Here is a 23,899-nt window from a genome sequence, read left to right as displayed (position 1 = left end):
CACCCCATCCTCCAGTGTAAGATGCTTAGAAGCACAACAGCTTTTTGAATTGAAGTCCCTGTGTTTCCCGGGAAGTAGCTGTAAGAGAGACAGAGGCAGGGATGGCATCAGGAGACTCTGGGGCACCCGCTCCTTTCTGAGTCAAACAGGGGTCACCAGCGGACTCGGACAGATCACCAGCAACACATCAGAGCATGACCTCTGAATAAGACCATGGCACTTAAGAAAATTAACTACCTGCTCATCTTCTACCTCAGTTTCTCACTGCTCACCTACATAAAAAGTAAGACTTTTCCATTTATCAAACTTTTGGCACTTTTCCTGACTCTTAAATATCTCTAGCAAATAGTTGTTAATGTTGCATATTCTACAGAATACAACACTTAAAAAAGAAGCACAAAGAATTTGACGTAAGCAGGTGTCCTGTGTTAAACAAGTCATTGGTACCAGTGTGAGTAATATTCCGATTCTATGATTTCTAATAACTAGATATAGAAAATGTTCTTTTTTAACCCTTTGAGTTAACCCTTTGAGTGGTGGCGAGTAGGGGGCTGAAATGGCTACACAGCAAAGAAGATATTTTGTTGTGGTTACACCTTTTACAAAATAGATTTGGCACTTTATGATTGATATACTTTAAAACGAAGTTCATCATAAGCTATATTGCAGTTCATTCCCGATACTCTGTATTTATGTTCCCTTTTAAAGAACTTTGTATTGACACATTTGCTCTCCTAATCAAGGGGATCATCTCAATTTTTCCCAAAGGATAATGGTTCAAAGCATCTCTTGCCAGAGAGAAATGGGCTTCCTTTCTATTGTGTGTGCTTCTGTTCTATAAATGAAGATATTATATTCCACAGACATTCCCCAAATAAAAACAGAAGTAATGTTTCTGGGGTAATCTTGTCAGATGTATCACAGTATGGCAAATCAAAGGAGACTGAATGGCCTCAGCTGTGTGTTTATGGAGGACAGTAGCTATTGAATACATTTCAAATGAAGACAGGCAGAGTGTGTGCTTGTCAAAAGGGCTGTGTGATTTGTGTCTGTTGAATCTGAATATCAATAAGGCAAAGCATAGAGCAGCTGCCACTGAACAAGACGACTTGGCATTAATGCCCAGCGTTGTGTAATCTGGGTCACCTTCCGTAGCTGCGCCCGTGAGATTGTTACTTACACTGTTTCCATCTGAGCATATATGAGAGGTTGGGTGAAAGTAGGAGTAGATTCTATAGGTAGGTAGCTGAGGGTAATTACAGAAAATTCAAGTCAAGCTTTAAATAAATAAACAGTAAAATTTACCTGATTGCAATACACAGCACACACGTGCGGGCGCGCGCACACACACACACACACACACACACACACACGGATTGTTTTTGTTTTTGTTTTTTGGCGATGTATTTGTGGAAAAGAGTTGTTATTTAAATAGTTATTCATCCTTCTTGAAACTTCAAATGGGCTCCATACAATAGGAAGTGAGGAAGAGAAATGGTATGGTGAGATGTACAGGTGGGAGAAGAAAGGGAGCAAAAGAAATAAGACATAAAATGCAAGGTGAAGTGAGTTTACAGTACATTTTATAGCATCTCTTGGTACTCTTGAAAATATTTCCGCCAAATGAACAAAACACTACCTTCTATTAGAAGTTGTCTAATGTGCTGGCATTTTATATGTGCTATATTCCATTTATTTCTTACAGCTATACAAATAGATACTATTATAATCATCCACATTTTATAGAATAAGAGAGCAAGCCTCAGATGGCTATATCAGTATATCTCAGCCTTTGGTGCACATCAGAGAGCTGAAATGTTTGTTGAAGATGCAGTCTCGAGAACAGCCCCGGACATTTAGTATGTCTGGGTGGATCCTAGGGGCCTGTAATTGATCAAGCTCCTTATTTCAAATCCAGGTGTTCACCAGTTCTGCACGACCCAACAAATCTTTCTTGAAAACTTTACTGAGAACATCATGATGCTAGGAATCCTTAAAATTGTAAAAATATAAACATCTCTCTCTCCTCAAAGGGATTCTTTGGGAGAGAAGGTAAGCAATATAAGCCTTCCAAGAATTGTTCCCATTTAACATACTTAACCTAGCTATCAAGTAGAATTTGTCATTGATTCCTTTTCATAGCTGAAGCACCTGAGGCACATTCAAGTTTATTTACTTGCCCAAGGCGAGTGCTAGTGAATGGAGAACATTGGACTAGAATCCAATGGTCTGGCTCTGCCTTCTGTGCTCTTAGCTTAAATTTAGGGATTCCCTTGAAAGGATAATGTGGAAGAGGCTTAACACCCACAATATAATAAGCACACAGAAAATCTTAGTTATTAGGTTCATATTTGTTGAATGAATCAATGATTCCTCCTTTTGAGTTTTGAAATATATTCTCTTGAGTTTGAGAGAAAAGTCACCTTTGGCTCCAAACTATATATATGTGTGTGTGTGTGTATATGTATATACACACACACACACATATATATATACATATATATTATATTATATTATATTATATTATATTATATTATATATATATAATATGTTATATTATATATATGTATATTTATAAAAGTGGTACCTTGCTTGCCTACCAGGGGCATGCCATTTATATTGTTTGTCCAGTGTCCAATGCTCTTCATCTCCTTCTGGAGGAGCAAGTGGGACATGAAGAGTATTAGTGCAGAGTTCCAGAAGTGACATTCACCTCCTCTTCCTGAGCATGTAGATATTCCCCTATCCATGGAGTTGCAATGAATTTCCTATTATTCTCCTGGTTGTTTTCTTGTATGTTCCACAATTTGCAAAACTGGTTCTCATGTATGGAATCAAATGAATTATAATAATTTACAAAGAGCTATTATTTTTTGCTTCTGATGTGTCAAGAGAGAATTTTATTGGAGGGAGACTTTTCTATAGTCCATTATTGGGGGTTGCTTTAAATAATGAGAGCACCTTGTAATAATTCTCTGTGCAACCTTGATATATGAATCTGTTATGAAGGGCTTTAAAGAAACTACTACAATGAAGCAACTATGAATCAGAAAAGTCATTTGTAGCAATATTTCACTAATCTTTTATATATTTTGAGGCAAATTGAATATTTCCTATGCAAATGCCACATTTAGATTAATTTAAAAGTAATTGTTTTAACCCAACTTCAAAGCGCGGTCAAGAATGTAAATAAAATGTGGTTTGACAGAACTATTATTAAAGCTTTTTAAATAACTTCAATGACTTTGGGGGTGCTATCCAGTCTTCTAGAAACCCTCAGCAATTATTAAGTAACTGAATTTGAATAGAGTTATTTTAATGTTTATTTATTTTTGAAGGAGAGAAAGACAGAGCGTGAGTGGGGAGGAGCAGAGAGAGAGGGAGACAGAATCCAAAACTGAGCTGTCAGCACAGAGCCCGTCGCGGGGCTTGAACTCATGAACTGCAAGATCAGACATGAGCTGCAGCTAGACGCTTAACTGACTAAGCCACCCAGGCACCTCTGAATAGAGTTATTTTAAAGAATATTTTCCTTTCAATCTATTTCAAGTATAAAGAACAAATAGAATCTATAAAGATATGGTCTGATTTATCCAATCTTAATGTCATTATCAGGAAATACTTGAGGTCAGAGGTTGGTATTATGCATTAGGGAGTAATTGCCTACTCTTCTTTAAATTCTGCACGTGTAGAGACATTTAAAAGTTTGGTATTCACTGTGCTAGTTAACAGCTTTGCAACAACATGTTATAAATTGCCTACATAATTATTAGAGAAAAAGATATATCTTCTTCTTCATAAACTTATTATCTTGTCAGCTTATAATAAAATAGTCAATACTTCATGAAGATTACTCACTGTTCCCTAAATAATACAGCAGAATTAATTTTAGCTTCTAGGGGAATCATATTTTTGGGGAGAATTGTATTCTTTTTTCATTTTTGGTGATTTTCAAAAATTATTAATGGTATTACAATATCATATTTTGAAATTCAAGTGGACAAGAAAAATCAGTTCTTAGTCCTCCTTTATTTTTTTAAAAATTTTTTAACGTTTATTTATTTTTGAGACAGAGAGAGACAGAGCATGAACAGGGGAGGGGCAGAGAGAGAGGGAGACACAGAATCTGAAACAGGCTCCAGGCTCTGAGCTGTCAGCACAGAGCCCGATGCGGGGCTTGAACTCACGGACCGTGAGATCATGACCTGAGCCGAAGTCCAACGCTTAACCGACCAAGCCACCCAGGCACTCCCAAAATGTGTGTTTATTTTTGAGAGAGAGAGAGACAGAGTGTGAGTGGGGGAGGTGCAGAGAGAGAGGGAGACACAGAACTTGAAGCAGGCTCCAGGCCCTGAGCTGTCAGCACAGAGCCCGATCCGGGGCTGGAATTCATGGGTTCAGGAACCGGGAGATCATGACCTGAGCTGAAGTCGGCACCCAACCGACTGAGCCACCCAGGTGCCCCAGTTCTTAGGTCTCCTTTAAATTTCACTGCTAATTTATAGGAAATCCAAGAAGCCCAATTTTCTCCTTTTAGAAAATGAAATTAAGAGTGTAACTCTTCCCCATTCACACCATCTTTGCTCATACTCGCTTAAGCTTTGTGATCTGTTCTTACATTGAAGTCTGTATTTATCTTGTATGGTATCAAAGTTTGGAATTATCATTTTTGTGTTGATTTATTTCTTTTTTAGTTATGAGATTGTAATACATGACTCTAGGAATCATGGGTGTTTTGCAAACTGTATATCCTAAATCAGTGGGAGGCAACTGAGTTAACTCAGGGTAGTCATTCATGGAATAGTCATTAAATAAATAAGTTAATGATGGAATTTTTATAACATTTGCTATAAGAGTTGAATAGCTTCCGTTTTCGTGACACTTTTGCCTGGTTTTTAAAATTCTTACATTGTTTAACTTTTTTATAATAGACTTTATTATTTTTTCGATTCTATTATTTTAGGGTAATTTTAAGTTCACAGAAATATTGAAGGAATGATACAGAGGGGTCCCCTGTATCCCACACCTAGTTTCCCAAACTCTCCTTAACTTCTTACTTCTGTATGGTTGATTTGCAGCAATTAATAAACCAGTATTCATATTATTAACTAAAGTCCATGGTTGATTCAGATTTCCTTAGATTTTATCTGATATCTTTTGTTTTTATTCTGGTATCCCATCCAAAATACTAGTTTCATTTAGTTGTCCTGTATCCTTAGGTTCCTCCAGGCAGCGGCAGTTCCTTGGGCCTTACTTATTTCTGATGACCTTGACAATTCTTTTTTTTTAAATTTTTTTTTCAACGTTTATTTATTTTTGGGACAGAGACAGAGCATGAATGGGGGAGGGGCAGAGAGAGAGGGAGACACAGAATCGGAAACAGGCTCCAGGCTCTGAGCCATCAGCCCAGAGCCCGACGCGGGGCTCGAACTCACGGACCGCGAGATCGTGACCTGGCTGAAGTCAGACGCTTAACCGACTGCGCCACCCAGGCGCCCCTAACCTTGACAATTCTTAAGGCCTTAGGTATTTTATAGGATCCTCCAGTATTGGAATTTACTTGATGTTTTTCTCATGGTAAGACTGGAATTATTGGTCATTGAGAGGAAGACCACAGAGTTAAAGCATCATTCTCATTACATCATATCAAGGATATGTACAATCAACATGATTTCTGACTGTCGATATTGACCTTCATCACCTGGGAGGTGGTATTTGTCCGTACTCTTAGGAAGGACATCACTATGCAGAGCCCACACCTAATGAGTGGGGAATTCTGCTCCCCATCTTGGAGGAGAGAATATCGACATAAATTATTTGGGATTCCTTTGCATGGGAGATTTGATTCTTTTTCTCCATTTATTTATCCAAACATTTATTCAAATATTTATTTTTAAATTTATTTATTTTGAGAGAGAGAGCAGGGGATGGGCGGAGAAAGAAGGAGAGAGAGAGAATCCCAAGCAGGTTCTATGCCACCACCAGTGTGAATTCCAACACGGGACTTGAACTCACAAACCGTGAGATCACGACCTGAGCTGAAACCAAAAGTCGGACACTCAACTGACTGAGCCACCCAAGTGCCCCTCAAAGATTTATTGATATCAGCATGGTCTCATGGTTATTAACTACATATTCTGGGCTATAATCTGATACTGCTTTGTTATTGAAATGTCCCAGCTTTGTCCACTCAAAGTTCTTTCCATCGGTTCCTGTCCTCTTTTAACTTAACCTCTGTCGATATGCTTTTTGAAAACTACCTTACTTTTCTGGCTCTACAGGATGTTCCAGACTTATCTTATATATTTCCTGTGGCAGCCCTAGCCTAAGCCCTTATTCCAACAGGCCCTGGTTCCTTTGTACTAGAGAATGACAATACAAACCAAGACCTAAATGTAAGGTATGCTTGTTGCCACTGGGGTATCATTTGTTTAGACCACCTTAGCTGACAGAGCATAGAAGTAAATGTGTATATATTAACACATGTGTACAGATGTATACACATATATACACATTTGCGTATATATTTATATACAATTTATTTATAAATATACTTTTATGTACATTGGTACATAATAAGTTAGATACGAGTTAATACTAATGCCTCTAACTTTATTATCACATGGATTATTCTAGCTTCCTCACCTTGCTTATCTGTAAATTCCCACTCTAACAGTGAGAAATTTGGTTTCTACCATCTGCCATCCATTTACTTATTTAAATTCAGGAAATACAGGGGCGCCTGGGTGGCGCAGTCGGTTAAGCGTCTGACTTCAGCCAGGTCACGATCTCGCGGTCTGTGAGTTCGAGCCCCGAGTCAGGCTCTGGGCTGATGGCTCAGAGCCTGGAGCCTCTTTCCGATTCTGTGTCTCCCTCTCTCTCTGCCCCTCCCCCGTTCATGCTCTGTCTCTCTCTGTCCCAAAAATAAATAAACGTTGAAAAAAAAATTTTTTTAAAAATTCAGGAAATACAGTTTAAGAAGTATATAAAGTATATAGCAGCATCAGATTCTTAACCCACAATCCTGTAGAAATAACTATCAATTTGAGTACAGTACTTATGTACATTTCCTTTTGTCTTTAATCTTAACACTCTACTTGTTTCCAATGCTACTTACGTCAGCGCCCTTTCCCTCACCTCCTTCTGTGTGATTGTTTCATACATTTGTAGTGCAGCTAGATTGTTGTGTCACACTCTACATTCCTTCCTGGAATCCCCTGACCTTCCAAATGATTTCTAAAATTTGCCTGCAATAAGGTTCTCCCATTGTGCTCTTAAGTTCTGTAGGTTTTGACAATTCATTACAGTGTTATACAAATAGTTTTACTACTCTAAAACTTCCCCGTGCTTTACTTTTTTTGACCCTTCCTTCCTGCCCTAACCCCCAGGCAACTACTCATTATTTTATTGTCTGTAGTTTTGTCTTTTACAGGATGCCATATAACTGGAATCATAAACTCAGACTAGCTTCTTTCAAGTTGCAATATTCAGTTAAGGCCCTGCATGTCTTTTTGTGACTCGACTCATTTCTTTCTTTCTTTTTTTTTTTTTTTTTATCATTGTATAGATGTACCAGTTTGTTTATTCAGCCACCTAGTGAAAGTTATCTTGGGTTCTTCCAGTTTTGGGCTAGGGTATTCATTTCCTTGGGCAGCTGTAGCAAAGTACCATAAGCCTGGTGGCTTAACCAACAGAAATGTATTTTCTCATGGTTTTGGAGGCCAGAAGTCTGAAATCAAGGTGTCAGCAGGGCCATGCTTCCTCCCAGGCTCTTGTGTAAAATCCTTCCTTGCCTCTTCCTAGCATCTGGTGGTGGTCTTTAGTCCTCGGCATCCCTTGGTTTTACAGCTGATCACTCCAATCTCTAAGTACTTGCTGTTCTCCCTTTGTCTAAATGTGTCTCTTTTATTCTTCTTATAATGGCATCAGTCATATTGGATCAGGACCCATCCTAATACCATTACCTTGATTATATCTACAAAGACCTTATTTACAAATAAAGTCACAACTACAGGTCCTATGAGTTAGGGCTTCAACATACCTTCTCAGGAGACACAATTCATCCCATAGTATCTACTATGAGTAAAACTCTGATATATGATGAACTTGCTTGATCAATTCCACTTTTATTGGGTGAAAGTAACTTCATATATGTGAATTGAGTTATAAAAGGATTTTTAAAACATGGCAAGTGGTCAATACAGTATGGTCATATTTTGCTCTTTTTTTCATCTTTCTTGACACTATCCCCACCTTCTACATGGTCAACTTTTTGGTTTGACTTGAGTGCTCAGAAATTTCCTCCCACAGGGGGCGCCTGGGTGGCTCAGTCAGTTAAGCCTCTGACCGGCTCAGGTCATGATCTCACAGTTCGTGATTTCAATCCCCGAGTCAGGCTCTGTGCTGATGGCTCAAAGCCTGGAGCCTGCTTCATATTCTGTGTCTCCCTCTCTCTCTGCCCCTCCCCTGCTTGCACTCTGTCTCTCTCTCTCACTCGCTCTCTCTCATAAACAAACAGTTTAAAAAAAGAAAAAAAAAAAGAAATTTTCTCCTACATGGATTTGCCCTATGAAATTAAGTTAGAGTCTGACTAATATAGAGAGTGGCACTAGGATTGGGCATAAATGTGTTTCCATATTTTCTTGAGACAAATAGCCTAGCTCTTTTACCTAAATAAATGTTTGTTACTTTAACCTGCTTCTCTTTCAGAAACTGTATTTGTTATTTGGGGCACCAAAATATTACCATTATTGGTTTAAAACACTGGTTACACATTACTTTACTCTGCACACATTATTTGTTGTGTTTATGAACATGCCTTTCTTTATTTTCCTCTTATGTTTTTGCATAACAGTGAAATTAGAGAAGGAAAGCAACTCAGTCATCTAGCTCTAGATCCTATTGTTTTTAAGTTTATTTATTTTGAGACAGAGACAGTGCAAGTGGGGAAGGGGCAGAGAGAGAGAGGGGGAGAGAGAATCCCAAACAGACTTCACACTATCAGTGCAGAGCCCGACACAAGGCTCAAACCCACAAAACTGTGAGACCATTACCTGAGCCGAAACCAAGAGCCAGACGTTTAACCGACAGAGCCACCCAGGTGCCCCTAGATCCTATTTGTTGACAATGTTAATGCTTTTAAATCAATCTTCTAGAATTTCTTTCCCAATTTAATAAAATGCAGCAACTTCTCCAAAGTTTTACAGCAATGTGTTAGGTAGGTTTTCATATACTCCCTAGCTTTTCCTTTGTTCTCTATTAAATGGAAAATTCAAGCCAATAATAACAATAAAAGAGGCACAGAATGAGAAAGGACACTGTGGTAGGAATGGGCATGACTAGAACTGAATGGTTTTGGCTGGGTGCAACAGCAAGTTTACTGGTTCTAGAGGGAAATCAAGGTAAGATTAGTTGTCCCTAGCCTCAAGATAGGATAATTAATAAATATGAAAAGGTTTTTTTTAATCCAATGACTTCATTTATTCAACAAATATTTTTAAGTCTATATGGCTGATACTGTTTTAGGCTCTGAGGATGCAGTAGTCAACAAAGAGACCAAAATCCATGCTATTGTAAAGTTTATATTTTAATGGAATAAGAGAGACGAAAACCAAATAAACAAGCACAATGTGTCATTGTGAGCTAGCGGTAAGTGCTTTCGAGAAAGGCAAAGGATGAGAGACAGAGAGCAGGCAAGCCATAAGGATATGTAGGTGAATAATATTTTGGCAAAGAAACAGCCGAGTACAAAGGTCCTGAGGCAGGAATGTGCCTATAGTGTCTGAGCTATTGCAAAGTGTTCAACACCGCTGGAGTGGATTAAGCAAAATAGAGCAAAGTACCAGGAGAGGCGTCAGCAGTTTTTTATCTGCGTCTGTTCTTACAGTGACCCTACACAGTAAGTTATTATTAAGCCAATTAGGACACTGAAGGCCAAGAAAGCTTATGTGAAATATTTAAAACACAGTTATGAGGTGATAAACAAAGATTTAAACTCAGGTCTTTCAGGTTCTATTACTCACCCTAGCTCACAATAGCCACAAGGTAAACAAACGTTTAGGATTTTGCAAGTCCTCTACTAAACCACTCTAGCCGGCAATGAGTAATGGCGGAAGTAATCGCATCACAGGGATTTTGGCAAATGTTACAAGTCAGAAGCTTTTTATTTTTTTTTTTTAATTATTCCTAGATAACCAAGTATCCATTTCACCTTTAAAGCTTTCCCAAATTAAACATGTTTACAGTTTCAACTGCTATCCCACTCTTGTGACTAATTTCTGTAGAGGCGGGAATTGCTCCTACGTAACCTAGGTTAATCTCACTGGAGTCTTTTTGGTACTTTACATAATTGTCCTGATAATTCCTATTGAATAATTCTTTTCTCTAAATTCAAAATTCTGTGACCCTTTAAAATAAGTCTACTTTAGGCAAATTGGTGAGAGCAGGCGGCTAATGAGGTTGCGTTTATGGTTCAGTCTCAGTACGGGTCAGTCTGCGTCACACAGAGACCAAGTCTATTCAACAAGTAATGGCCTGGTCAGCTGGCCTCAGATTTGTAGTGTTGAGCACAAGGAGAAAGAATGAAAATAGTTCTTAGCAAATCAAGTATCATTGTTGGAAAAATCAACTGTGAGTTAGCGGCAATAACTTTTTCATACAGTAAATGAATCATTGTGATTTCATCTATCTCTATAATTTTAGTTATCCTTCCTCGTAAATGTAGTTGAAGGGTAATTATTTACAGTCAGCATCAATTTTTAAATAAGGAGGGTCAGAACATTCAGATTCAGGCCCTGGTCCAACAGTTAGTTGCCTGTCCGTGAATGCATCATTGAGGCCGACAGGTCTCTAATTGCTCATTTGTAAAGTGAGGGGGGGTAGGTTATATAATGACCAAGTTTTCTTTGAGATCTACATTTGATGATTCCATGATTATTTTAAATGGTTGAATCTTAGAGTTTTAGAAGAGTATTTTTAGTAATCTCATCCCCTATGAACTAGCTTTCGCTAGGTTACACTACAGTAACAAACAGACCCAACATTTCAGTGGTTTACAACAAAAGAGATTTATATTTTGTTTCCACAGTACAGTTTGATTGCAACCTCATGTGTCTTTTTCATCTGGGCACACAAGTGGAAGGGGAAATTCCTTTCCAGAAAATGGCGTTTTCATGGCAGAGGGAAAACAGCAATGGTAGAACCATGTAAAGTATCTCAAATCTTTAGCTTGTAGGTGGCTTACATCACTTTAGCTCACATTTCACTGTCCAAAGCAGGTTGTGTGGCTAAGCCTGATGTCATTGGACCAGGGATGTATTATGGCAGAAAATATTTGAAGCAAATAATATAGTCTACTTCATTTTTCTCTTGTTTCCAACTTCCAGGAAAATATTTCTTTTCTTTTTTTTTTTAATACATATATTTTTAATTAATTTATTTATTTTGAGAGAAAGAGAGAGAGCATGTGCATGTGAGTAGGGGTGAGGTAGAGAAAGGAGAGAGAATCCTAAGCAAGCTCCACACTGTCAGCGCAGAGCCTGATGCTGAGCTCAAGCTCATGAACCATGAAATCATGAACGGAGCAGAAACCGAGTCAGGCACTCAACCAACTGAGCCACCCAGTGCTTGCAGGAAGATATTTCTAAACAACTTTATTTAAATAACCATTGGGGATGATTATTTAAAGTGAATGAATAATGAATCATACGATTTAAATGACATTGACAAACATTTCAACAAATATTTTTTTAAGCAATTAAATATGAGTTAGGTATTGACTATAGAAAAGACCTTTATTCTCCAAGAATATCCATACTACAGTGGAGTGGACAGAGGTATAAAGGTACACATTGTGGTCTAAGAGAATAATCACACTTTGAGATATTGTCAGATGTCTAAGCATTGATCTGGGCATTCTTTCCAGATGTAGAGAGAGAAAATTTAGGTCAAAAGGTCAAACTAGTCTTGTGATATAAAGAAATGTTTTCTGAAAGAGAATACAATCCAGCTTGCTCTGAAATAATTGGCCCTAGTAAAATTATGGTTTGATGTTAATTTCAATTCAAATTTGGGGAATGGCACACCCAGTTTGTATGTTATAAATTCCTAGTGTCTTCATCTTGATTTATCACTAGAACCTTGAAAGGAAAAGCTGTTTCTCCCTGTACTCACTACTTTACTCACACCCAATACTTCAACCCTTCTGTCCACAAATTGTGTGTGTTTTCCCTCACCAAGTGATTCTCCGATTCTCTGTGGATACCAGCTGGGCGTCCCATAATTCAGTTCAATTCTGATACTATGTACCTGCGATCGGTGCCAACTGCACAGGTTAAGGTCTCCGTCTCCCAAGCCCCCCCCCTACCCTCCCCCCCCACTTCACACACCAATTGCAAGTCCAGGTTGTCACTTGTGCTTCTGACAGACTGGCTATGAATCAGAAGTTACCACGTCTACTTCCTCAGGTTTGGTAATTTGCTAGAGTGGCTTACGGAACTCAGGAAAAAAAACCCAAAAACAAAACCGTTTACTTACCAGATTCTGATTTACTCTACAAGGATACAACTCTGGCACAGATGGAAGAGAGGCCTAGGGCAAGACATGGAAGGTGGAAAAGGATGCAGAGGTTTTGTGCCCTCTCCAGGAACCTCCACGTGTTTAGTAACCCGGAAGCTCTCCAAACTCCTCCAGTTAGGGTTTTTTATTGAGGCTTCATTGTATAGTCATGACAATTAAATCATTGACCATTGCTGATTAAATCAACCTCCAGGTCTTTTCCCTTCCCCAGGGATCAGGTGATGGGGCTGAAAGTTCCAACCACCTAATTACACAGTTGGTTCCCCAGGCAACCAGCCCCCATCCTGTGGTTATCTAGGCATTTTCCAAAAATCACCTACTTAACAACCACTGGTGTGTTTAGAGGGCTTACTATGATTTAACAAGCCACTCCTTTCAACTTTATTGCTTTGAAACAATTTCGGGAACCAAGGACAAAAACCCAAACATTGTAAAAACAATGCTCCGATGCCTCTTGGGAAATTACAAGAGTTTTAGGAGCTATGTGCCGGGAACTATGGACGAAGGCATATCACAAAATCACACATCTCTACCAGAGGTTGGGTAACAAAAGAGAAGAGAAAAATGCAAGGCTTTACATTTTAGGTATCAATGCCTAAAAACTGCAACAAACACACTATTATAAGAAGTGTTGTTAAAAGAAGAACTGAGACAAATAAACATTTTATTTTAGGAAAATCCATTTGAACCAGGCCGTGCCAAATGGGAAACAGGAGCATTTCCCTGATGAGAGCTAGGGGAAGGACTTTTATAGACAGCAGGTGGAAGCAAAGTAAGGAAATTGTTTGATTGGCTAATACTTTAAGCTGTTGCCTTTATTTGGGAAAACCCAGTTGACTGTGATTGGTGGTCCTCAGGTTTTGATTTCTCTCTCTTTTTTTTTAAGGTTTATTTATTTTTGAGAGAGAAAGAGAGAGAGAGAGAACATGGTGGAACAGTCAGAGAAAGAGGGAGACAGAGAATCCAAAGGAGGCTCCATGCTGACAGCAGAGAGCAGGATGTGGGGCTTGAACTCATGAACTGCGAGATCATGACCTAAACTGAAATCGGTGCTTAAGCGACTGAGCCACCCAGGTTTTGATTTCTTAACTTTGAGGCGTTACAGATGTAGGTTTTGGTTTGCTTATGGAGGCTTGCTAAGGCATTGGGCTACCTCAGCAGGGGCCTTCATGTTTAATTAATATTTTATGGATGAAAAGCCTTAAGAGAAGCTGCTGCAATCTGCCTATTACATTACGGACTATATCTCTACATTTTCTCCTAAGATAATCGTAAAATAATTAAAGAATTATTTTCCCTGTTTGTTAACCTAAATAATTGTAGGAATAAGTAGAAATTTTCTTCTCCTAACTAGCCTCATTATATCTAATTTATTTTGTCTTCTGGCTCCCTTTATGCAATCCTCTATGGAGCACTGAAACCAGGGCATGTACGCGCTATTTAATTTTCTGCTCAGCTGCAGGAGCCAGCTAACTAGCTGCTGGGACCACTTGAGGTGTTGAACTAAGCCCTCCAACTAAGGCAAGTTTGCATGAACTTGCTGTTTCTCTAGGCTTGGAAGAAAAAAAAAAAAAGAGATGCAAACGTGTCCGTGTTGAGGGACTCAGTGTCAAAAGCAGAAGGAACCCATTAAGTCCTACCCGTTTATTGTCCTATTGCTTGTGTTTGGATCGAATAAATCTCTAGAATCTTACTTATTTTTTAAATCACGGGATTCTATGAATCCTACTTTCCTTGGATGTCAGGTACAACTGAACTTAGTTACCGATCTTCTCTTTGTCAGGCCTTACACTGAGTAGTTTACACAGTTTATCTCATTTAATACTTGCAAAAGAGCTTGCAAAAAAGACGATTATTCCATTTTGCATAGAAATCTAAGGCTTAGAGAGGAAAAGTAAAGCCACTCACTGAATAGCTCACTCAAACATCTATTTTGTTTGTTTGTTTGTTTAATGTACTTTTCAACATACCACATCACACAGTCAGAATTTGGAAATACTGATTCCAGTATTCATGAGACCTTTTCAACATTGGGCAATTTAAAAATTTTGGTCCTCCCAGAATTACATAGCCTTTATACAGATATAGCATGAGAGCTCTGCATCCAGACTTTTGGCTTTGTGAAGGAAAACATTAATGCAAATATGGGTTCAAGCCCCACATCGGGCTCTGTGCTGACAGCCCAGAGCCTGGAGCTTGCTTCAGATTCTGTCTCTCTCTCTCTCTCTCTCTCTCTCTCTCTGCCCCTCCCCTGCTCACACTTTGTCTCTCTCTCTCTCTCAAATAAATAAACATTAAAATTTTTTTAAAAAGGTATTAAATAAAAATTATATATCATGTATCCATTGATGTAAAATGTTGGGGTCTGGGAATGAATAGTCAAGAAAGAATTCTTGAGCTGTCTTTGCAAAAAAAGCAGTTTTATTAAAGCATGGGGACAGAACCCATGGACAGAAAGAGCTGCACTGGGTTTGTGAGGAGCGATTGATTACATACTTTCAAGTTGGGAGGGGGTTAGGGATAGTGCAAGTCTCTAAGGAATTTGGAAGCAAGGTTCCAGGACCTTGAAGGGACATTTTCTGCTGTCTTATAAAACTTTAGTCATGAGACCCTTCAGATGTGTATCAGAGGGCCATATGTTTAGAGGATGATTGCTAACATATATCTTGGGGGATAGAGATAAAGGAAGTTTCCGAAGGGATTTTTATATGTTAAAGAAGACTCACAGGATCCTGGAGGTCGAGCTAATGTCAAGCTAAGGTTGTCTTTTGCCTTTAGCAAAATATTAACAATGAGGAAGTTGAGTTCCTGAAGGAAGGTCATCCTGCCTATCTCGAGGACTTGTCAATAGGCTGTAAGTTGTAAGGAAATTTAATGTTTTTTCTACATTTCTTTTGCCTTTGTTCTCCACATCACTCATCACCAGAGCATGTGCTACAAGTATAATTTCAAATATCAATATATTGTATATCTTCAAAGGGAATTTGTTGTGAGATGATGATAGAATTTCAAGGAACCATAAACTTGAGGAATAAACTGGCTTTACAAAATCCAAATATCATACTGACCATGTATGCTATCAGGCCCATTTCTCTAAGGCATTTTTTTAAGTATAACTTATTGTCAAATTGGCTTGCATACAACACCCATCAATGCCTTTCACTCATTTTCCTCTCTCCCCCACCCCCCCATCCACCCTCAGTTTGTTCTCCATATTTAAGAGTCTCTTATGGTTTGCTTCCCTCCCTCTCTGTTTGTAACCATTTTTTCCCCTTCCCTTCCCCATGGTCTGTTAAATTTCTCAAGTTCCACATATGAGTGAAAACATATGATATCTGTCCTTCTCTGACTGACTTATTTCACTCAGTATAATACCTTCCAGTTCCATCCATGTTGCTGCAAATGGCATGATTTCCTTCTTTCTCATTGTCTCTAAGGCATTTTTATTTACTCTAATAGGTAATCTAAAATGTAATCATTTTTTACTCTAAAATTGGAATTGCTTACAGTACAGGTTATCACAAAGATACATCTCATTAATTCTTAGGGTCAATTATAATCCCTACCATCAACATAGCTGTTTATTTTTTTAAATGAAGAGTAGCTTTCTTGTTCTTTTTCTTGCAAATATTTTAATGAAGTTTTTATTTAACTCTGTTTGATTTTGCTATTTTATGGCACATATTAGTCATGTTTTGCAAACTACATCAATCAGTGAGGTTTTGTGTACGGTAATGTTTTATACAATGTGTAAAATAAACACATGGGGGTGATTTAAGTGGTGGATTTTTTATGGGTTCCAAGTCCAAATGTTATGATTCAGTTATTCCCGGGTCCCCCCCCCCAGGAATAGCTAATCCATAGTTTAACAAAACAGGAGTTGGAAGATTATTGCTTCTCAAAGTATGGCAAAGAGTGTTGTGAGGGAAGAAGTGAGGAGAGTAGAGGAGTGACGGGTAAGAAAAAGCAAGAAGCCACCAAGGCACAGTGTATTTGGGACCCATTAACAGAAAAATGCACCAGTGGGGAATTGATGTGAGATGAGGGGGTATGGGTGGGGTCCATGTAAGAAAAGGCTTTAAATGTGATCATGAAAAGTCATCCTCTTGTTAGAGTTGTCCAGGTGTTTTCCCATCATGGCCCACAGAGAAAGGATAACACATGACTGCCACACTTGCTCACATTGTCAGGATGGTTGACAACCAAAGATGACCATGTGATGCCTCCTGCAGCCCTGGAAGTCCTATAACCTACTCTCTGCACACATACTGGGGAGTGCCACTGAAGATGATGGGAAGACACTGAAGGACTTTTTAAAAAGGAGCACTGAATGTTCAGCCTTGGCCACAATGAGGATGTACTAAGTAGGGGCAAGGCTGTAGGTAGAAAGACTTTGTATAAAGTGATGGGGACCTGAAACATTGTGGCCAGAGTAAACAGGAAGAAACAGGGGTGGACATAGAATATTTAGGGGAAAATCAGATTAACATTTGATAAGAAATGAGTGAGAGGGAAAGGGTGTATAGTGGATGATGATTTCTAGGTTTCTAAATCTTACATGGTATGACATCATCTCAAATAGTAAATGCAGTAAAGGATGCAGGATGAATACTTAGAAATTGAAATTTTGATTTTGAAATATAAGGGGGACATTCAGGTGAAGATGTCCATGAGGCAGTTGGAGATACCCTTCCAAAGTTCAAGGGAAACACCCAATTAGGAGAGGAAGAGTTGAGTTCTCACTTGCTAATAACTATCACTGAGCCCATACTATGGACTATTTACTGTGGACTACTTACTATTTACTATGATAGGAACAGGAAACAGAAAAAGTCTAGAGAGAAAGCCTATAAAAAATTTTTACCTTATGGATCAAAGCCTTAAATATGAATGTACATACCTAATGACTCAGTAACTCTACTAGGAAAATAATAATTGAAAACGAGGGCAAAGATTAACATGCCAAAGTAGCCATAAATAACATTTGTATATACTGAGAAATTAGAAACAGCCTTAACGAAATCAATAAAAAATACGGGTACATTTGTACTTCAGCATTTGTCCTAACTGTACTGATGAAATCAATCAAACACATGGGTACATTTGTACTTCAGCATTTGTACTAAGAAAATATTTGAAACATAAATTGTTTTGCTTTACGCTCCAGTATCTAGGGTCACTTTCAAAGATAGAAACACAATCCAGTAACCAAAATTAAAGCAATTTAAATATTTTGTGGTGCCTCTTAAGAAACACATAGAAAAAACTTCAAAAAACCTCTTTCTCCATGTTTATGTTCTCACCATCTCTCCCCACTTCCCCAGGTCCAATCTCTCAGTCTTCCCAAATATCCTTCTTAAGATATTTGAGAAGAATATCTTAAGAATATCTTAAGAATATCTTAATATTTTGTGGTGCCTCTTAAGAAAGACATAGAAATACAGAATATAATGCATAGAAAAAACTTCAAAAAACCTCTTTCTCCATGTTTATGTTTCACCATCTCTCCCCACTTCCCCAGGTCCAATCTCTCAGCCTTCCCAAATATGCTTCCTCCTAAAAGCCACATAGTTTCCTCCCTTTTCTTCCTCTTTGAAAAAAATCTCAATAAAAGTCTCCTGTCTTGGATTCTCAAATCTTATTTCTCTCTGTCCCCATTATATTAATTTTGCATCAGAAAAACCCAGGAATAAAGCTGGAATGGATAAAACGAGTCACAGAGGTTGGGGGAGGAGTAAGAGAGATGAGCAAATAAAACCAAATTTACTCTAGATGGCAAGGAAAGGGGGAAAGGATGTCAACAACTTATTCAAAAGGTAACTTTTGGGGTGCCTGTGTGGCTCAGTCGGTTACATGTCTGACTCTTGATTTTGGCTCAGGTCACGATCTTGAGGTCCTGAAGCCCTGGCAACGGGCTGACACTGGGCATAGAGTCTGCTTGGGACTCTGTCTCCCTTCTTCTCCGCCCCTCTCTGGTTTGCACGTGCACACGCGTGCACACACTCTCTCTCTCTTTCTCAAAAAAAGTTAAATTTTGTCTCCCCCAAAATATAAGTGAAAAAAAAACATACAGAATGTCAAATTGTATGTCAGGTATAACATATATGTGATGTAGAAAAAAAAAGTAGGCAAAAATCTTTAATAATCATAAAATAGAATATTATTGATACTAAATTTTATTTAAAAATAATATAGGTGATTCTAACAAATTTTAAGTCACAGAGCTCCTGCTAAGAGAAGGAGCTATTTATTGGCAAAAATATTAAGTAAATATTTTCTGTTTCTAAGATGCCGAAAATATATGCTTCTTAGAGAGAAATCAGTTTTGAAAATATGTAAGAAATGAGAAATAGTTCATTTCAATTGTAAGCTATATGACCCTGACCCATTTCACTCAAACTCTGTATTTTCTCATCTGCAAAATGGAAATGGTGAATATTTCTAACTTCTTTGGAGTATTGTGAGGATTAAATAAAATAATGTATGTGGACATCCTCTCTGCTTTACCAAAAATTGTGGTCTTAATTTCAGATTGACAGTCAAACTCAGGATTCACAGTAGGCATCATCAAGCGCTAAGGTTGGTCATCTTTAAGAAAGTTTACAGGTCAAGCATCATGGCACAAATAACAACAACATAGCAGTGGTCTCATGATCCCTAAGTACAGCTTTGGATGTCCCAATCATTCTGCACACTGGGTGTGTGTAGTCACGAGGAACTAAGTTGACTGGATACAAACAACTTCAGCTTAGGGAAGTTGCTGAGGTCCCTTCAGCTTTTATATCAAGCCATATGAACATAACTGTTTAGTCTAATCTCCTCAGGTCTATGTGACTAACCCCCACTTTCCAGGGCAGCTCCATTTCATTAGTTTCCAATCACTCATTAAACAAACTTGACAATGAGTTTTGTGCTTAGTCCAGTACACAGGCCTTTCATTTATCTTGTATCTGACAGGGGTAATTTATAACTATTCCTGAGTTGCTGCTGCAAGACTAAAGGTCAAATCTTCAGGCATGCCTGACTCTAGAGAAAAGATGAAAGAAACAGGAGTTAACCCTTCTTTTCCAGTATGTAAAAGGCTGAGACACATAGTAAACAAATAAAAATCTTACAATCGTTGCACTTGTCTTTTAAAAGCTGAGAGATCAAGTGTTCATTATAATATTATAATTGTTTTAGAAAGAGAACAAGGGGATCTGCTGCTTGGTTGGAATCTTTTCCTCATTGACAACTTTTTGAAATGATCATTGCTAAAATCAGTGGTTTTCACTATGTCTCCGTCTCAATGCTTTCACATATAATAAAATTTAAGCCTATTCTGCCCTCCAAATCATATTGTGATGCAGGTTAATGATTATCATAGGAGACTAAAAGTGTCAGGGATTGAGGGATGGTGACAAATTGTGGTCTTGAGAGCTGGTTATTGAAATAGGTTGGAGATGAAGGCTATTGAAGTGTGAGGTAGTCATTAAACTGTGAAGGATTGTTCCTATCCACACTGAAGTCCCCCTGGAGTAGGAAGTTACTAGATGGTAGTTGGGATAATTGTTTGGAGGGAGTGAAAAGGCAAAGCTCCTTGTCCCCCAAGGGCATGGCTTCTAAGGAGATTGTGCAAGAAAATGATAGCTAAATTACTTTTAATAATAAATGACCATGAATTTGGGGGGTCAGAGAGTAAATAAAGAGACCGTGGGAAATAAGAGGGTGAGGGAAGAGATTGGTCAACTTGGCAAAAAGTTGATACCTCCAGAGAAAATCACCAGTGAAACATTCCTCGCTGAGGGATGTACAAAGGACTAGACAAAAATGTCAAATTCTCAACTTTAACTCATCTGTATTACTATATTTTAAAGTCTCTCTGTTTCTCCAAAACTTCTGTGAGATTTTATTACTTTTATAGCCTTGGGGAGTGGAATGGTGAATAATGGTGAACTTGAGCTCTACGTAGATATAGTGTGACTCAAGTTTGCCTCTCTGCTGGGGCCAATGTGATGGGCACAGGAGATTTCTGAGAGATCACAGTCTAGAAGTTGAGGTGGTGACTGACAGCAAAATGAGAAGTAGCCCTTGGTGTGGTGAAACATTCTGTGCGGAGGTGGAGCACAGGTGCGTGACTCAGGAGACAAAGCTCCTCCCATTTTCTTTCTTTCTTTTTTTTTAAGTTTACTTATTTATTTTGAGAGAGAGAGAGAGAGAGAGAGAGAGAGTGCATGCATGGGAGGGGCAGAGAGAGAGATACAGAGAGAGGATCCCAAGCAGGATCCACACAGTCAGTACAGAGCTAGATGTGGGGCTCAAACCCAGGACCTGTGAGATCATCACCTGAGCCGAAACCAAGAATCAGACGCTTAACCGACTGAGCCACCCAGGCACCCCAAATTTCCTCCTATGCCAGGGGAGAGACACATGCTGATTAAGTAATGAGAAGAATCATCTAGATAGAACTGAAACTTTTTCAATAAATTATCATTTTTCTTACCAATTTAGTTTTGCTTATTTTCTGAGTTAGAGGAGAATATTACACACACACACACACACACACACACACACACACACACACACGTTTTCTTGGGTCTATGTGTACTTCTTGGACTTCTTAGCCAGCACTGTAAAGTCATTGTTTGTTACAATTAATCTTCAGTGTTATCACAGGTTATTTGTGCCTGAAGACCACTGGATATCTTGGATGACCTCCTAATGCACCATCCAGCTTTAAGAAGAAATCACTTGGGGCACCTGGATGGCTCAGTAGGTTAAGCCTCTGATTTTGGCTCAGATCATGATCTCACAGTTTGTGAGTTCGAGTCTTGCTTTGGGGTCTGGTCTGACAGCTCAGACCTGGAACCTGCTTTGGATTATGTGTCTCCCTCTCTCTCTGCCCCTCCTCTGCTTGTGTTCTGTCTCTCTCATTCTCAAAAATAAATAAAAACATTAAAAAAATTAAAAAAAGAAATTACTGACACAGTTCTCATTTTTTGCATTATAATTTTATAAACACATTGTTTGTATCTGTAATTTCAAGCAAAGCCATATGGTCAACAGGAATAATTAAAATTTGCTTTGGTTATTTAAACATTTGGATCATTTTGTTTCTGGTTCAGGGGTAAAGGAACACTTCTTTGAATTCTATTAATTGTCTTCTTCATGGATCATTGGACATTTATGAATAAAAATTCATAAATATCAGAGAATTCTCAAAGTAAACTTAGGTTGGTAGATTAGTTTATTACGTAATATTTATGTGCTTCTGGAATTCCAAAAATTCACATAGTGTTACATTGTATTCACACATTTATAGGTCACAGGAGGGGTAAAATGAATTTCTGGAATATAGTCCAAATAAGTAGGAATTAATTAAGAAACATAATTAAAATATAATTAAATATAAAGTAGTTCTATTTTAGAAGCAGAAAGGCATAAATTGATAATAAATAGACTGAATTTGATAAACCCTAAATTGGGAGGACATAACATAGGTGGTTCTAGCCCTTTGAACTACTGAATACCTTCATGCTACTGTAACTAGACTAATAAATCCAAATAGTCTACCGCAGTACCTAAAATTTCTCTTCAGAGTTTGTTGCTTTTGTTAGTTAAGACTGTACAGAAGGCTCACTTATTAAAAGAAAATTCTACATTAATCCATCAACTCATCAACATAGATTTACTTTCAGTTCACTAATTTAGACACTTGAAGCAAGAAGACCTAAATAGATCAACTGTGGAAGAGTTTGGAAAACATTTTAAGCATGCAAAACTGGTTATAGTGGACCCTGTGATGGGGATTCTCACTGACCCTAATGCAGAATGGGTACACTGACTTCTTACCGTAAGGACAGAGTATTGAAGAAAGCTGTTGGAGGTAGTAACAATGCAACATTCACTCATGCTCAGTTTACCTATGGCTTACCTGGAAAAAAAAAAGAAAAAGAAAGAAAAAGAAAAAGAAAGAATCATTCTTCTCAAGAAGGAAGAAGGAATACAACTAACTAATCAAATTATCTCCCTGGAATTGCCTTCCTTCTTAGCTATATAAATTTAGGTAAAAATGAAAAGTAATCCATTGCACTTAAAGGTCATATTCTGAAGGACACTTCCACTTCCTTGAGCAAATGGAATAACAAGGACTGGAATTACTCTCCAGTCTGAAGCATAAAAAAAAAATTGACAAAATATATGAAATGATGGTTTTCAAGATGTGGACCACTAGGTAATGAAGGACAGTTATCCCCAAGGACTGGGAAACAAACAAAGTGAGCCTTACAATTGTCTGAGTTTACTATGTTGAGAAAGTTTCCAGGTAACAGCATAGGAAGGATGCACCTGGGTTGAGCTCAGTAAATCACTGACTTGAAGGGGCAAAGTCGAATTTTGAGGAGATCCAAAGAATTCACAGTACAGAGTACTGGAGGAGATTTCTGCACAGAGACAGAATACCAGAGATCTGCAGAAACTTCCTTTGAGTATTAAGCTGAGTGCTGATCAGCTCATACATGTGATGAAACTACCCAAGGCTTGGGAAAGGATATGACCTGAAATGATTAGAGATTGTAGTGGCCAGCACTCACAGAGGGCTGACAGCAGTACCTATTTCCACTGGCCAGACTAGATAACCTCATGATTTACAGGACGTTGGATAGAGTAAACAGAGGGTCTTTCTCAGTATTGGTGAATAACCAGCTCTAGACTCAGCCTACTCTTGTGTTACTTAACAAATCTTAAAAGCAAATATGAAAGAGATCAAATATTTCCAAATAACTTAGCTGCATCCCAGAACAAACTTTAAGAATATTTATAGGAACATAAAAATAACCAGCACCTAAGAATGTAAAATTCATAATCAAATGGAAAAGGCATGCAAAGAAATAGGAAAATAAGACCCACATGAGGATAAAAATCAGTCTGTCAAAAGTGATCACAAACTGACACAGAAATTACAATTATCAGATAAGAACATTAAAACAATTATTATAACTGTATTACAGATGTTTTAAAAAGTTAAATAGGCACACAGTTGATATAAAACAAAAGATTCAAATCAAACTTAGATGAAAACAACAATATACTAAATGAAAAGTACATTGTATGGGATTAATGAGAAATTAGACATTGAAGGAAAGATGGGCAAAATGAACATGTAGCAATAGAGACTATCCAAAACTTAAACTACACAGAGAAGTGAGGATTAAAAACAAAACAAAGTAAAACAAACAAGCAAAAAAACACACCTAAAAACAGAGCAATAGTGAGATGTGGAACAACTTCAAGAGGTCTAGTATACATGCAATTGGAGTCCTTGAACAAGGGGATGTGGAGAAAA

At 38.1% G+C, this 23,899-nt stretch overlaps 1 protein-coding gene across 1 annotated transcript in view; it reads left to right on the top strand.

Moving 5' to 3' along the window:
- The first annotated feature begins 213 nt into the window (after nt 1-213).
- CRB1 (crumbs cell polarity complex component 1) overlaps nt 214-23,899 on the top strand; it is a 209,622-nt gene continuing 185,936 nt past the window's right edge. Inside the window, exon 1 of the mRNA XM_047076412.1 lies at nt 214-283. Within this exon, the coding sequence (XP_046932368.1) occupies nt 214-283 (70 nt within the window). The remainder of the gene's footprint in view (nt 284-23,899) is intronic.

The sequence above is a fragment of the Lynx rufus genome, unplaced genomic scaffold (assembly GCF_022079265.1).
Source record: "Lynx rufus isolate CCGP_SWC_20201006 ecotype Redwood Valley unplaced genomic scaffold, mLynRuf1.p SCAF_15, whole genome shotgun sequence".
NCBI classification, from domain to species: domain Eukaryota; kingdom Metazoa; phylum Chordata; class Mammalia; order Carnivora; family Felidae; genus Lynx; species Lynx rufus.
Note: the sequence above shows the minus strand (reverse complement) of the source record. Positions and strands in the feature narration are given on the sequence as shown.